Below are 12,386 nucleotides of genomic sequence, written 5' to 3' on the forward strand. Positions count from 1 at the left end.
GCGGCTAAAAGGCTATTAGCGGCTTAGCGGCTTAGAAAAAGGGGGGGGCAAAAAAATCGCAAGACTCGCAAGACTTTTTCGTTTTGCGAAGCAAGCCCATAGGGAAATTCGTCTTGCGAAGCGCATCGAAAAACGGAAAACCCTTTCGTCTAGCGGGTTTTCCGTCTTGCGAGGCATTCGTCTTGCGGGGCACCACTGTACACCATTTGTATGTGTACATGGAGCCCTTGCAGCCAAACCCCTGTGTGCAATCTACCTGTAGATATAAGACGCCTTAATAATACAAAGCATGGGTAAAATTGTGGCGTTTTCAGAGTGGAAGGCAAGTTTACAGAGAGAAGGGGGCTTAAAGCCTGTGCATTTCATTCCATTCTCACCTCTGGTTAAATGGGTTTGGCAAGCTTTTGTGTGATTTTCAAAAACCTTCAAGGCCTGCTTGGTTGGAAGTGAGGGTGAGGGGTGCATGCTGCGTGAAGGACCCATACCCCACTCTGACCTCTCTTCAAAGCCAGTCTGAGTTTCCACTCCTCCTCCTCTAGGGCTACCTCTGGGACAACAACCAAGTGGTGGTGGAATGGCTTGAGAAGCACCTGCAAGAGGAAGACGGGGCCAAGTCTGCCATCCAGGAGAACATCAAGTACCTGAAGAGGGATTATGCCCTCAAGCACATCCGAAAGTGAGTGTAAAGTGAGACAGCAGGGGGGCTGCTTGAGGAAGCTCAGCTTGTTTGCTGCAGGGGTGCATCTTGGCTATTTCTGGGTTGGAAAGAGTTGCATAGCAGGGATCTGGAGGGAGGACCGTCCAGTGCTTGGTGCCTGATTCACATTGCAATCGCCATTGCAAGTTGAAAGTGCAGCATGGGGCTTCTGAATGCCAGTGGCTAGAAGCCACGAGGGGAGGGGGGACCACTCTGGTGCTTGGCTCCCACTTGTGGGTTTTCCTTAATGGGCACCTGGCCAGCCGCTGTGAGAGCAGGATGCTGGGCTGGGTGGCCTCCCATGGGCCTGATCCAGCAGCCTGCATTCTTAAATGACCCCCTTCCTTCTCCCTCATAACACCCCCCTTTGCAGCTTAGTTCAAGCAAACCCCGAAGTTGCCATGGACTGCATCATTCACATGACCCAACACATCACTCGTGCTCAGAGGGCCCAGATCTCTCACCTCCTGGCAACAATGGACAACCCTTCCTCCTCGTGACTAGGGCATAGCCGCAGCAGGAACACCATCAGCCCCACCATCAGCCTCCTTCAGACCTGACAGCCTCGTGGCCAAGCGGCGCAGCGCAGAATGCATCTTCAGCGCAGGGCTCAACCAGCAGTTCCTAGAGCACAGCCACGTGGCAGGCGCAGTGGAACGGGCCTTTGGAGGACAGCTGTCTGTCGTGCACCTGAGGACAAAATTATCCCCAGCTGTTGGGCTGGCTATCAACCGAAGGTGTACAAGACAAGTCTCGCCAGGTGTTTTCACATCAAAATGTATTGTCTTTATAAAATAACAGTACCAGTTTTCAGTGACTTTTTTTTTTAAAAAAAGTCTGTGATAGAATTGTGCATTAGGGAACAATGCCAGTAACCACTTCCAAACCAGTCTCCAAGGCCTTGGGCAAAATGTTGTGTCACACAGACTGCACTGCAGCCATGCTACACCACAGAACACATTGCAGAAATTCCTACAAAAAATGTTGCTGCTTCTTGGTTGCAGATGACATTTTTAGCCCCATTTGCCTGATGTAGGAAGTTTTGTCAATTTTCCTAATGAAAGGGATTATTCCGTCTCCCTCCATCATCCTTCCCAACTGCATCCCTCGAGCGCAAGGCAATTCTGCCAGGGTCTGCCCACCTCAAAAGCAAAGCAGCATCTCCACCTTCAGTTGGAAACATTTGCCCATTTCCTGGTGGTGCCTAAGGCTGTGCCTCCATCGCCAACCTAGTGGTTCCATCAAAGGTTGGCCTAATGGGATTAAGTGGACACCATGGCCGTTGGAGGCATTGGGTAGGTTGTTGGAATAGGCTGCAACCTGGGAATTCACAGTACATTTCAAAGGTGTAAATACCTGGCAGGTGGAATGTATTGTAATCTGCATAATGTTGAACATTGTAAGTCCCCCCGCCAAGAAAACTTATATAAGTGTGTAAAGGGCAAAGGTGGCAACCGAAGGGAAGTTTATGTTGCTAATCCTATCCACTGTTGAGTGTTGCATATCCTGACAGTCGCACTAACGTTCCAGTGTCCAAACCAGGCTGCCATGGACTATTCAAGCCCAGGTGGGTGTTGAGGAACATGTTGTGTTGAGTTCAGTGACAGGTGGGAGTTTTTTCTAAAAGAAAAAGAGAGTTCTGGTTTCTTCCTTCAAGGAAGGAAGCACCAAGTTCAAAAAAGTTGCTCTTTCTCCTAGCAAATATATTAATTTATGTGCACATTGTCATTGGGGGGGTCCTCTACTGTTCAAGCGTCTAATAAAAACTGCAATGTTTACTAGAAATGATCCTCTCTGGATTTTATTTACAGATGCCACATGCATTTTGTCTGTTACCATGTCAGAGACTCACAAAACAGGTCTTTTTAATTCTCTGAGCATCTCCAACTAGATTTGTTCTTGGCCATAAAGCTATTTCCTCTTCATTGCTCTTGTTCTGAACTGCAATCTTGATTTATTTTTGGACATATGTCTCTTCCATTACTGCCTCTAGCATTAATCCTTCTTTATTGTGAATTTTTTAAAAAAAATCATAAGGCCAACAGTAGTAAATTATTGGATGGCAAGTCATGTCATGTAAGCAGAACTGACATTACATTTTCCAAGGGAGGTTTCCTTAAACAATAAAAATTCTGTTAGTGACACCTGCCTTGATCAACGTTCTCAGACTTGTGGTTGTGTAAACAAGCCCAAGAGGAAGGAACTTTCCCATTCAATATTTCCACAGTCTATAAAGAAGAGCAAATATTTTGTTCCAGATTTGAAAAAGACTTTATAAAAATTCTATCCAACCAGTGTTTAGTAAAACATTATTAAAAATATAAATATTACATCAAGGTTATACTGGCATCAGCAGACTAAACGTTAAATTGTAAGTTTTCAAATTTTAAAACCAGTTTCCAGTTTTTCCTCCTGTTGGTGGACCTATTCATTTATTTACCTTGTGACCTAATGCTGCAGCCCTGGAAACACTCACCTGGGAGCAGTAAGCCCCACTGAAGAGGGTGGGGTGCACTTCAAAGAAAAGATCCACAGGAATGAATTGCAAAAAAAGAGCCACAGTCCTTTTTCAGCTGTAGAAAAGCCCTATCGGTTAAACATAAAAAACAGTGTTGGGTCTGGCAGATGTGCCATTTTATCTCTATCCAAAGTACTCCTTTTAAAGTTCAGGTAAAAAAAGGGAAAGAACCTGACATAAAAGTTTTGCAGTATTCTGCTGTGCTTCTGAATAATTTAAGGTTTGTGTTTTGTTTTCCTGTCACTACAACATTAAAAAAAAATTTGATGCTGAATACACAATTCCTTTTTGTTTTCATAAAAATAAATTATAAATAAAATTTACAACAGTAATACTGCCTAGTACAATAATTAGGAAATACTATACACAAGTCTAGAATATAAATCCTAAATTGTTTCTCCTTTGTTTTAAAAGCCTAAGGTAATGTTTTATCCAGTGTAAAGTTCCTTACAGCCTTTGCCAAGCCGACGCTCCCCAGCTGTTTTTGGCCACGGGTCCCATCCATCCTGGCTCACACAGATGTGCAGGTGGGGCTGAGGCTGGAGGGCACAGATTTTGGTGAGGGCTGAGCTGAGACTTTCTCTACCAGGGAACATGGGCCATCCTCCCTCGAGAGGCAGAGCCTTCCTGGCACCGCGGAAGACTCTGCTGCCCATGGCCTGGACTAGACTGAGACTATCTGGCAGCTGCTCAGGGGCTTCCCAGAAGGGATGGCTGAAACAGGAGCCTGCAGGAAGGGAGAGTAGCTGGATGGTGTGGCTTGAGATGGACAGAGGGGAGGGGAGATTCGCCCCCTTTTGCCTGAAGAGAAGAGAGGCTGGTCAAGAGGCAGGGGGATCACTAATGGAAGTGAAGCCTCTGGGAACTGGGGAAGAAGGTCTGGGGAGGAACCACCAGCAGGCCCCAGAGTGGAGCTGGGGGCACACAGTTGCAACTAGTGATAGAAAGCTCAGCCAGTTGCGGCTTAGACTGTCACAAATGACAGAGCAACCCTAATGGGCTTCAGAACAGCCCAAGCATCGGCGGGTTGGGGGGGCTTTGCTGAAATTTTGCAGCTTGCCTTGGAGCACACCAGAATCCCTTCACTTCAGTTAGTGTCTTCAAGACTATGCATCTCACCAAAATCTCTTGCTTGGGATGCTTGAAGGAGCAGCAAGGCATGTTCTCCTCCCCAATTTAGATAATTTTGCAGGCTCAAAGCACCCACAGAAGGAACTGGGCTTCTCTGTTTCTCAGTCAGGCTCAAGGGACGGGAATGGCTCTTTCAGAGAAGGGCGATAGGCTTGTTTCCTTGGGCGCTGATGTACTGAGTGGCAGAGATGGGGTCCAGCGTTGTGTATGTTGTGTAGAGGCCTGTCACTTGCAAGTCTGAAAAGGAGGGGTGGTCAGTGTTGTTGCTGGAGGCAGGGGTGAGGCCAGCGGGGGCCAGGTCGCAGTCAGAGAGGGCCAGAGAAGAGTTGCTGAAAGCACCCAGGCTCTCCAAGTTGAAGCTCTCGTCTTTCATCTCTTCCCAGATGTTACCTTTTCATAATAGGGACAACAACAGAGTAGTGAACATTGGTGACAGTTCAGCTTTGAGAAGGTGCAAGAGAGGAGGACCGCGAAGCACACATTGACTCTAGTGAGAAGAGGCCCATCTCCCTCCATGATGAAACCAGCCAGCTGTCCTAAGGAAGCCCATGAGCGATCCCCATCTCAAACCTCATGATCCCCCCACTTGGACCAGTATCAACCCCTCCACAGCTGAGTTCAAATCCCACATTAAAGAATGATAGAGCTGGAAGGACCCCAAGGCTCACCTAGTCCAGCCCTCTGCAAGGCAGGAATCACAGCTGGAGAATCCCTGCCATCCAGCAGTCATCTCCACCCCCCAACTCTTCCCCTTACCTTGTAGTGCAAAGTCCATGATGCTGGGATCAAGGGCATCCACCTCTGCGTTCATGTCGGTCATCATGCTGAGGAAATCTGGGGCACGGCTCATCGGATGCTGAGGAAGGGGACTCTGGCTAAGACCATGCAGTGGGTGCAAGGGAGGGGTCTGCGCAGGAGCAGGCGAACCTGGGGTCATGCACGCTTGCGTCTGGATCTGGTGGTGCAGCGGGAGGGACTGCAGGGCGAGTGTCATGACCGGCTGGGGCTGCAACTGTGAGATGCGCCCTGCGGCTGCCGCCATGTGGCTCCGCGTGGAACCGTCCCCCTCAGACTGCTTGCTCACCCGCCTGCAGCTCTCGGGTCGGTCTGTGATGAGCTTGTCCAGCTCCTCTGCAAGGGGAGATTGCCATTGATGCGTGGGGAGTAAAGTCCCTCAGAAGGGGCCCACAGCTCAAGAAAATATAGAAATTATATCCTTTCACAGCACTAAGGCCACATTCATGCAATGCACTTAAAGCGCTGAAAGTCGGCATATAAATAGATACCAACATAGCATAAAATTGGGAGCCCTGTGCATGGCCTCAAGTGCCTGGGAGGAAAAGCAGACATAAGCCTTAAAATAAGAGACCAGCTAAACGAGTTGCTGTCTGTGTGGAGGGGGCAGCCTCCATGCCCGTGGGCATCACCCTCCGCGCATCTCCTGCCCTGCAGGGGTGCGGCAGCCACATCCAGTGATTTTGCCGTTTCTCCCTGCCAGAGAACTATTGGCAGGCAGGGCCCCCAGGAGCCTCCTAGCCAGGTGCCGGCCTGCTGCTCACCTGGGTTGGCCATGCTCCGGAGAATGGCTGCCAGGTCTTTCCTCTTCCACTTCTGCATCTCCTCCTCCATCTTGTCTATCTTGGCGGGGTTGAGGGCCCACAGGCAGCCTTTGCGGGACGTGCCGCTCATCTTATTCTCCACCTTCTCAAAGCATTTGTTGAGGGACAGGTTGTGGCGGACGGAGTTCTTCCACCCATCGGGCGCTGTCTGCAAAAGGGAGCAAGGCCACTTCCTCAGGTCATTTAAGAAGAAAAAAAGCCCTGTGTCCAGGGGTGGGATTGTGCCCTTCAAAGGCAAAGCACCAGCGAGCACTTCCATGAGGCAACATCATTGCTATGGGACCCAAATGGGTCCTACGTGAACAAAGGTTGCAGCAAGGACCTTTTAGTTTAGAGAAAAGGTGAGTAAGAATGATAGAAGTTTATAAAATTATGCGTGGTGTTGAGAAAGCTGACAGAGAAAAAGTTTTTGCCCCCTCTCGTAAGACTAGAATTCATGGACACCCTATGAAGTTAAATACTGGGAGACTGAAGACAGATCAAATAAAGGACTTTATCATGGAGGCAGTTAGACTGTGGAACTCCCTCCCACAGGAGGCAGTGATAGTGACCACCTCGGATGCTTTACAAGAGGATGGGGCAAATTCAATGCCTATCAGCCAGGATGGCTCTGCTCTGTCTCTGCAGTTCTCCATGTCAGCTGCAAGGCAAGCCCTGCCTCCCTCACCTTGAAATAGGGGAAGTGCTCCTTCATGAAGCTGTAGATCTCGCTGACGGGGAGGCTGCCCGTCTTGCTGTTTTTCAGGGCCATGGCAATCAAGCAGCTGCAAGGAAGAGGAGAAGTCAGAGTTTCCTCCCTGCCTTCCTGTTCTTGTTGCTGCTTCCATTTACATTCCACCTTCTAACCCAAGGAGCAAAAAGGTTGGAGTAGATGGTTCTCTCCTCTTCACTTTAACCTCACAACCACCTAGTGAGGTGGGCTTACACTGAGAGACAGTGAGTGGCCCCAAGGTCACCCAATGAGCTTCGTGGCTGAGGGGGGAAACTTGAACCTTGGCCTCCCAGGTCTTAGCCCAGCACTCTTGTTCTGGTGGTGCAGAACACCCCCCACCCCCCTTTTGCAGACCGTTCCTCAGAGTGATCTCTCCCCATTTCAGTAACCCCAGGGCACAGTAAGCCCCCTCCCATGAGTCATCCCTTCTGCATTTACAGGACTTAGGTCCAGTTAAGGATTGTTTTGCAATTTTTTCACAGCGTAAAGTTCTTTTCTCATTTATGATGGAGAAGTGAGAATGACAGAGGATGTTTACTGTGGGATGGGTGCTGTTTGCGGATGCTGCAGTTCTGCAACACCCACACAACCCGGCTGGCATCAGCATGTGGGGCTTGTTTGCTGTTTGTTTCTCTTTAGCTGGATTGATCCTTAGTGGGGAAAATCCAGTAAGAGAAAGAGGAAAGAGAAACTCTGTCACTAATTACAGTACAGTTGCACCTTACATTAATTTAACTGGTGCAGTTTCAACCTTGCGCTGTTAAAGGCTGGCCTGTTGGGACTATGCAAATTAAAGACACATGAGGTTTAAGTGTGTTCATTCCCAAATTAAGCCCCACACCTGGAAGCCCTTCGGAACAGCAACTCACTTCAGCTGCAGTTGCTGAGTTTGGGGCAGAGACTTCTCTGGGGATAAGACGGGCAGGTGTGCCTGGGCAAAGTGTGGTCCTTCTCACCTGTAGGAGTAGATAGGCTTGGGGTAAGGCTTCGCCTGCTGTTCCTGGGTGCTGTGAGGAGCCAGGCGGGGGGGCTGTGAGTATTGAGGCTGCGTCCCGTAAGAGGTGCTGTAGATGGTCGTTGGAGGGCACTGGGGTGGGGAAGAGGGGAGGGGAGAGAAAGGGGGGAAAGTTTCAGCTCTCTCAGCAGTTAAATAGAGACTTTAAAGACCTTTTCCTTCATCATAAGGGGTGGGGAGAGGAGGATACCAAGACACAGATATAACTTATAACATTACATGTTAGCCTGGACTGAGAGGTGACATGATAGCCAAAATTCTGGATTTATATTTGGATTTAAATCTAGGCCTCCTTCTCCAAAGCCAAATCTTTAGATTAAATCTCTGGATTTAAACCTGGGCCTCTTGCTCCAAAATCAAGGCCTGAACCCCACTTTCTTTCGACCCATATTTTGACCATATTGTGTACAAATTGCTCTCCTGGGTCCGAGGGCTTTTCTCATTGTTCTGCTCCTGTGCCTTGTGAAAATCCAATCTTACCCACTGAATCTGAATTTATCAGATGTGCTGGAAATCCAAAGAGAGATTGAGTTTGACTGAGCTTCACTTCAGTGGGTAAGACTGAATTTTTGCAAGGCACAGCAGCCAAACAACGAGAAATGCCCTCAGACCCAGGGGAAATAATCAGGACACAATATGATCAAAATACGGGTCAAGTGAAAGTGTGGATGAGCCCTACCTCTGCATTAAATTGGGATTAAATATCTGGATTGCAATCTGAGCCTCTTGCTGTGAATCCAAACACATGCTGCTTCCTCTACCAACCCCCCACTGTGGCCCCCTGCCATGCTTTCAAATAAAGGCAAATAAACCCGCAGCAGCTCACTTGGGTCACTTGCCCTTGACTTGGCTGCACTTCTTTGTTAAAGTTGTTTTACATCCCCTTAAAGCTCTGTGCCTCAACATACGCACAGCCTTGGGAGCAGGAGATGGTACCTGTTGCGTGTGTTGAGCGATGGTGAACACCTGCTGGACATGGCGGGGCAGAGGAGGGAAGAGGGGGGCTGCCTGCGCTTGCAGACTGGGAGACAGCTGCCCCCCAACCATGTACTGGCTTATCTGCTGCCAAAGGAAAGAGAAGAGGAACGTCAGTTGAACCAGGTCAGAAACGCCTCCTTGGCCAGGAATGGGGAGGGAAAGGAAGTGCTTACATTGGCACCGTGAGATGAAACGGCGTTCAGTCCTCCCAGAATGCCTTGAGGCAGGCTGGCCTGGATGTGGATCATTGCTCCAGGAGTCCCTGCGGTGGCGTGAAGATTCCCTGGCAGAGACCCTGCTGGGCAACGGGAGAGACACGGGGCGTTGTGAGTCTTCCAGGGTGTGTGCAGACAAAACCACGCCACTCGCACGCACAAGAGAAGTGCCAGCACATGTCCGTTTAGCACCCGAGGCACGCACAGAGGCCAAAACAAATGAATAAATCTGCAGGGCGGTAGAAATAAGGAGGGGAAAACACTCCCCACCCCACCCCCTGAAAGGGCTCCCATAGCAGTTGATGGAGCAACTCAACATCCCCGCAAGAGACCTACCTGTCGGCTGCAGCACAGCATTCTGGGAGCTGAGTCCAAAGTCCATCCTTTCGCTGGCCATTTGTTGCAGCCGAGGGACGTCCACGGAAGTCAGCCAGGACAGGGACTGTAAGTCACCGGGGAGGTCGTCTTCACCCAGTTGTGAAGGGTCAGAAGCCAAGAGTCTACAGAGCAGAGAAACAAGACGCGCAGGTGAGAGACTTGGGATGGGCTTTCCCCCAATAGTCTTGAGGTTGGACACAAATCCCTGCTGAGTGTCAGCCACTGCAACCCGGCCCCAATTCACACAGCATGGGCCCACGACTGGGAGTCTGAGAAACCGTTGTGGACACCACAAAGCACCCTAATTTTATGAAATAAATAAATAAATAAATAAAGTTTAGAAAGCTTTAACCTGTACTTAGTCTATTTCTAACTTTCTGAAAGTGTTTAATTATTGTTGCTAATTCTTATTACTGATCAGTTCATTGTTTTATCTTTATTGCAAACCACTTTGAGGTTGTTGTTTTAACAATCAAGTGGTGTGTACTTAAAAAAATAAAAATAATAATTCTCAGATAAGAGGCTGGCAATGGTCAGAACCCCCACTCCTCCCCCCCCCAGACAACAGGCAAGAGCATTCAGAAGTTATAACCATCTGGGGTGGGGTGGGGAATCAGAATTAAAACACAGGTAACAAAGAAAACAAAAAACAGGCAACCTCTCCCAATACCAAATAAAAAAGTAAAAAGAAAATATTGGGAGGAGCAAAGGGTCTGGGTGGGCATGAAGGGGGTGTCTGAGGGCTCATGGTGCCCACGGGCACCACATTGGGGACCCTGGTCATACAGTGTTCAATATTATTTCACTCCCAAGTACATTAATGAAAGTAAAAATCCCATTTCACCTGGGTGCACAAAAGTACTGAAACCTAGAACCACAGTGTTCTAGCAGAACTTGCCACACTTGGCTTATTGCAGATTGAGCGTCAAAAATTTTCCTGTTATCTAAAATAATATTATAGATGCTTTTTCTGATAGACATATGCATCATTGGCTGAAGACACTGAGCTTACGCCCTAAAATAAATCTGGCATTTGCACTTGCTCCCTTTGCACTTTTCAAGAGTTTAATAATGCAACTGTTGCAGCCAAGTTAATTCACAGAGCTTTGTGCTCACATTTCTCAAGAGTTTTGCCGTTTTCCTCTGCCAACCTCAAAGCAAAACTTAGCTCGTTTTTCTCTTTTTAAGGCCAAGGGTGATTGCAGGAAGCAAAGGTGACGCCCCTGCTAGGACCCTCCTGGCTCCCCCCCCCCCCCGCTCTCTTCTTCCTCAGTATTAGTCCTTGCCTGCAAGATGGAATAACCCGCCTTGCCAGGCAGGGCTGGGAAAGAGCATCAGGTGGTCTCCCCTTCCTCCTCCGCCATTGGCCAGGCTGTGAGTAAACAGGAGCACCAAATGGTTTAAAAAGTGGGGAAGGCCCCTGTCGTTGGCAACAGTTGGCCCTGGGCATTGTAAGGCGAGGAGGCATTGTGCTCCAGCGACTGTTGGCCAGGCCACGTGGCTGCCTTTTGTTTTGGGGATTCTTGCTTAATTGTTTTCTCCCCCTTTTTACAAACTTCCCATTAATCTGGCTGAAAGACAGCAGACACACAACCCCGTGCCATCTGGCACTCCGGGGCCCCTGGCAACCCTCAGCCCCCCCCCACAACAAATAAATGGGGTCAGGTGGGCGGGGAGGGTCAAGACCCACTGCACACGCCTCCTGTCAGCAAGCGCATGGCCCGCCCCCGCAGCACATGGCTGGGTGGGAGACCATCTCCTTCTCCAGCTGATCTTCCCTGGAGAACAAGCTGCTTTCTATGGCAGATCTAAGGGATCCCTGTTCATTCTTCTCCCTAATAAACACTTCCTTGTAAATCCGCCTTGTGTGGAGGAGAAGGGAAGGCGCCTGCCCCTTTTTTGTACCAAAGGGCACCATCTTTGCACAACTAGCCTACAGGGTAGACCTCCCCCCCCTTTCCTGTGTCCCCACCCTGTATGAAGACAGGGGTTGGCACAGAGTTAGAGGGAAATAGAGCTTTGAGAACACGCACTCAAAACCCTTTTAAACTTCTTGAACTGAATGTTATGAACCACCAGCCAAGGCTAAAGCCAGCTGCCACTGGCTAGACAGTCTAGAATCACAGAACTGCACAGCTGGAAGGGACCCCAAGGGCCATCTAGTCCAACGCCCTGCAGTGCAGGACCGGCAAGATGGTTGTGTAAATCTCTGTCATGTAAAAGGGGCTGAAGGGAAAACAATGGCACAGGAATAAAGCCTGCATTTCTAGCCATTGGATGTTTTGGATTTAGGTAGCTTTTCCATCTGAAACAGGCTTTGGTTCTGCACACCGTGAAAAACAAGCAGGGTGGCTCCGTCTGCCAACCACTCTCCCCTCAAGAGCGCAGTCGCCAAGCACTCACTCCAGGCACTTGGTTCTGTGAGCCCCCCCCCCCCGTCCCCGACTTGGCCTAATACCAGCTCAGGCCACTGGTCCATCACGCTTGGTTTTGTCAGCCTGGGCACATGAGCTGCCTAGTGTGGGCGTGCACAGCCAGGGACGGGCATCCTTCCCTGGAGGGTTTTAAGCAGAGGTTGGGAGGCCTCCTGTCCTGGATGCTGCAGCTGAGGTCCCTGCACTGCAGGGGGTTGGACTAGAGGACCCTCGGAGGTCCCTCCCAGCTCTACCATTCTCTGATTCCACGATGAGCTCTGCAGGGCTTCAGGTGGGTGCTTTCCCCAGCCCTGGCATAAAAGACCACCAGTTGAACACAGACTTCCCTCACTGTGTTTGATTTGTTGTCCTTTCAAAAGGCAGAGTAAAAATGCCACATGGAGCAATGCTCAGATAATTTTTCTCCCCCCACTGCCACCCCCATAACTCCCATTCCTGTGGCTGTTTTCATCTTAATCCACCAGTGACTCCAGAGGAGAGGAAGCAGCTGCACGGGCACCCCCTGCCCCCCATGCTGCTGGACCACAGCACCCATCAGCCCCTGCAGTCAGCCCAGCCAAGTGGCCAGGGATGCTGGGAGATGTAGTCTTAGAATCATAGAATCATAGAATCATAGAGTTGGAAGAGACCACCAGGGCCATCGAGTCCAACCCCCTGCCAAGCAGGAAACACCATCAGAGCACTCCTG

General features: G+C 49.6%; 2 protein-coding genes across 12 annotated transcripts in view; one reads left to right on the forward strand and one right to left on the reverse strand.

Moving 5' to 3' along the window:
• ACACB (acetyl-CoA carboxylase beta) overlaps nt 1–1,517 on the forward strand; it is a 63,608-nt gene extending 62,091 nt beyond the window's left edge. For all 5 annotated transcript variants that reach the window (XM_081168472.1, XM_081168470.1, XM_081168468.1 and 2 more), the window contains 2 exons: nt 540–676; nt 1,071–1,517. In XM_081168472.1, the coding sequence (XP_081024598.1) occupies nt 540–676; nt 1,071–1,197 (264 nt within the window). In that variant the 3' untranslated portion in view covers nt 1,198–1,517. The remainder of the gene's footprint in view (nt 1–539; nt 677–1,070) is intronic.
• The window catches only part of FOXN4 (forkhead box N4), a 49,153-nt gene that overhangs the window by 8,864 nt on the left and 27,903 nt on the right, over nt 1–12,386 (reverse strand). For 2 of the 7 annotated variants that reach the window (XM_081168537.1, XM_081168536.1), the window contains exons 5-12: nt 9,222–9,385; nt 8,844–8,968; nt 8,629–8,754; nt 7,634–7,764; nt 6,633–6,729; nt 5,906–6,113; nt 5,103–5,477; nt 3,945–4,736 (exon numbers count right to left, since the gene is read on the reverse strand). In XM_081168537.1, the coding sequence (XP_081024663.1) occupies nt 4,480–4,736; nt 5,103–5,477; nt 5,906–6,113; nt 6,633–6,729; nt 7,634–7,764; nt 8,629–8,754; nt 8,844–8,968; nt 9,222–9,385 (1,483 nt within the window). In that variant the 3' untranslated portion in view covers nt 3,945–4,479. Of the gene's footprint in view, nt 1–3,944; nt 4,737–5,102; nt 5,478–5,905; nt 6,114–6,632; nt 6,730–7,633; nt 7,765–8,628; nt 8,755–8,843; nt 8,969–9,221; nt 9,386–12,386 lie in introns of those variants that run through there. The other 5 variants (XM_081168540.1, XM_081168538.1, XM_081168539.1 and 2 more) reach the window with 5 other exon arrangements.

Source organism: Podarcis bocagei, assembly GCF_964188305.1.
Source record: "Podarcis bocagei genome assembly, chromosome: 13".
In the NCBI taxonomy this organism is placed as follows: domain Eukaryota; kingdom Metazoa; phylum Chordata; class Lepidosauria; order Squamata; family Lacertidae; genus Podarcis; species Podarcis bocagei.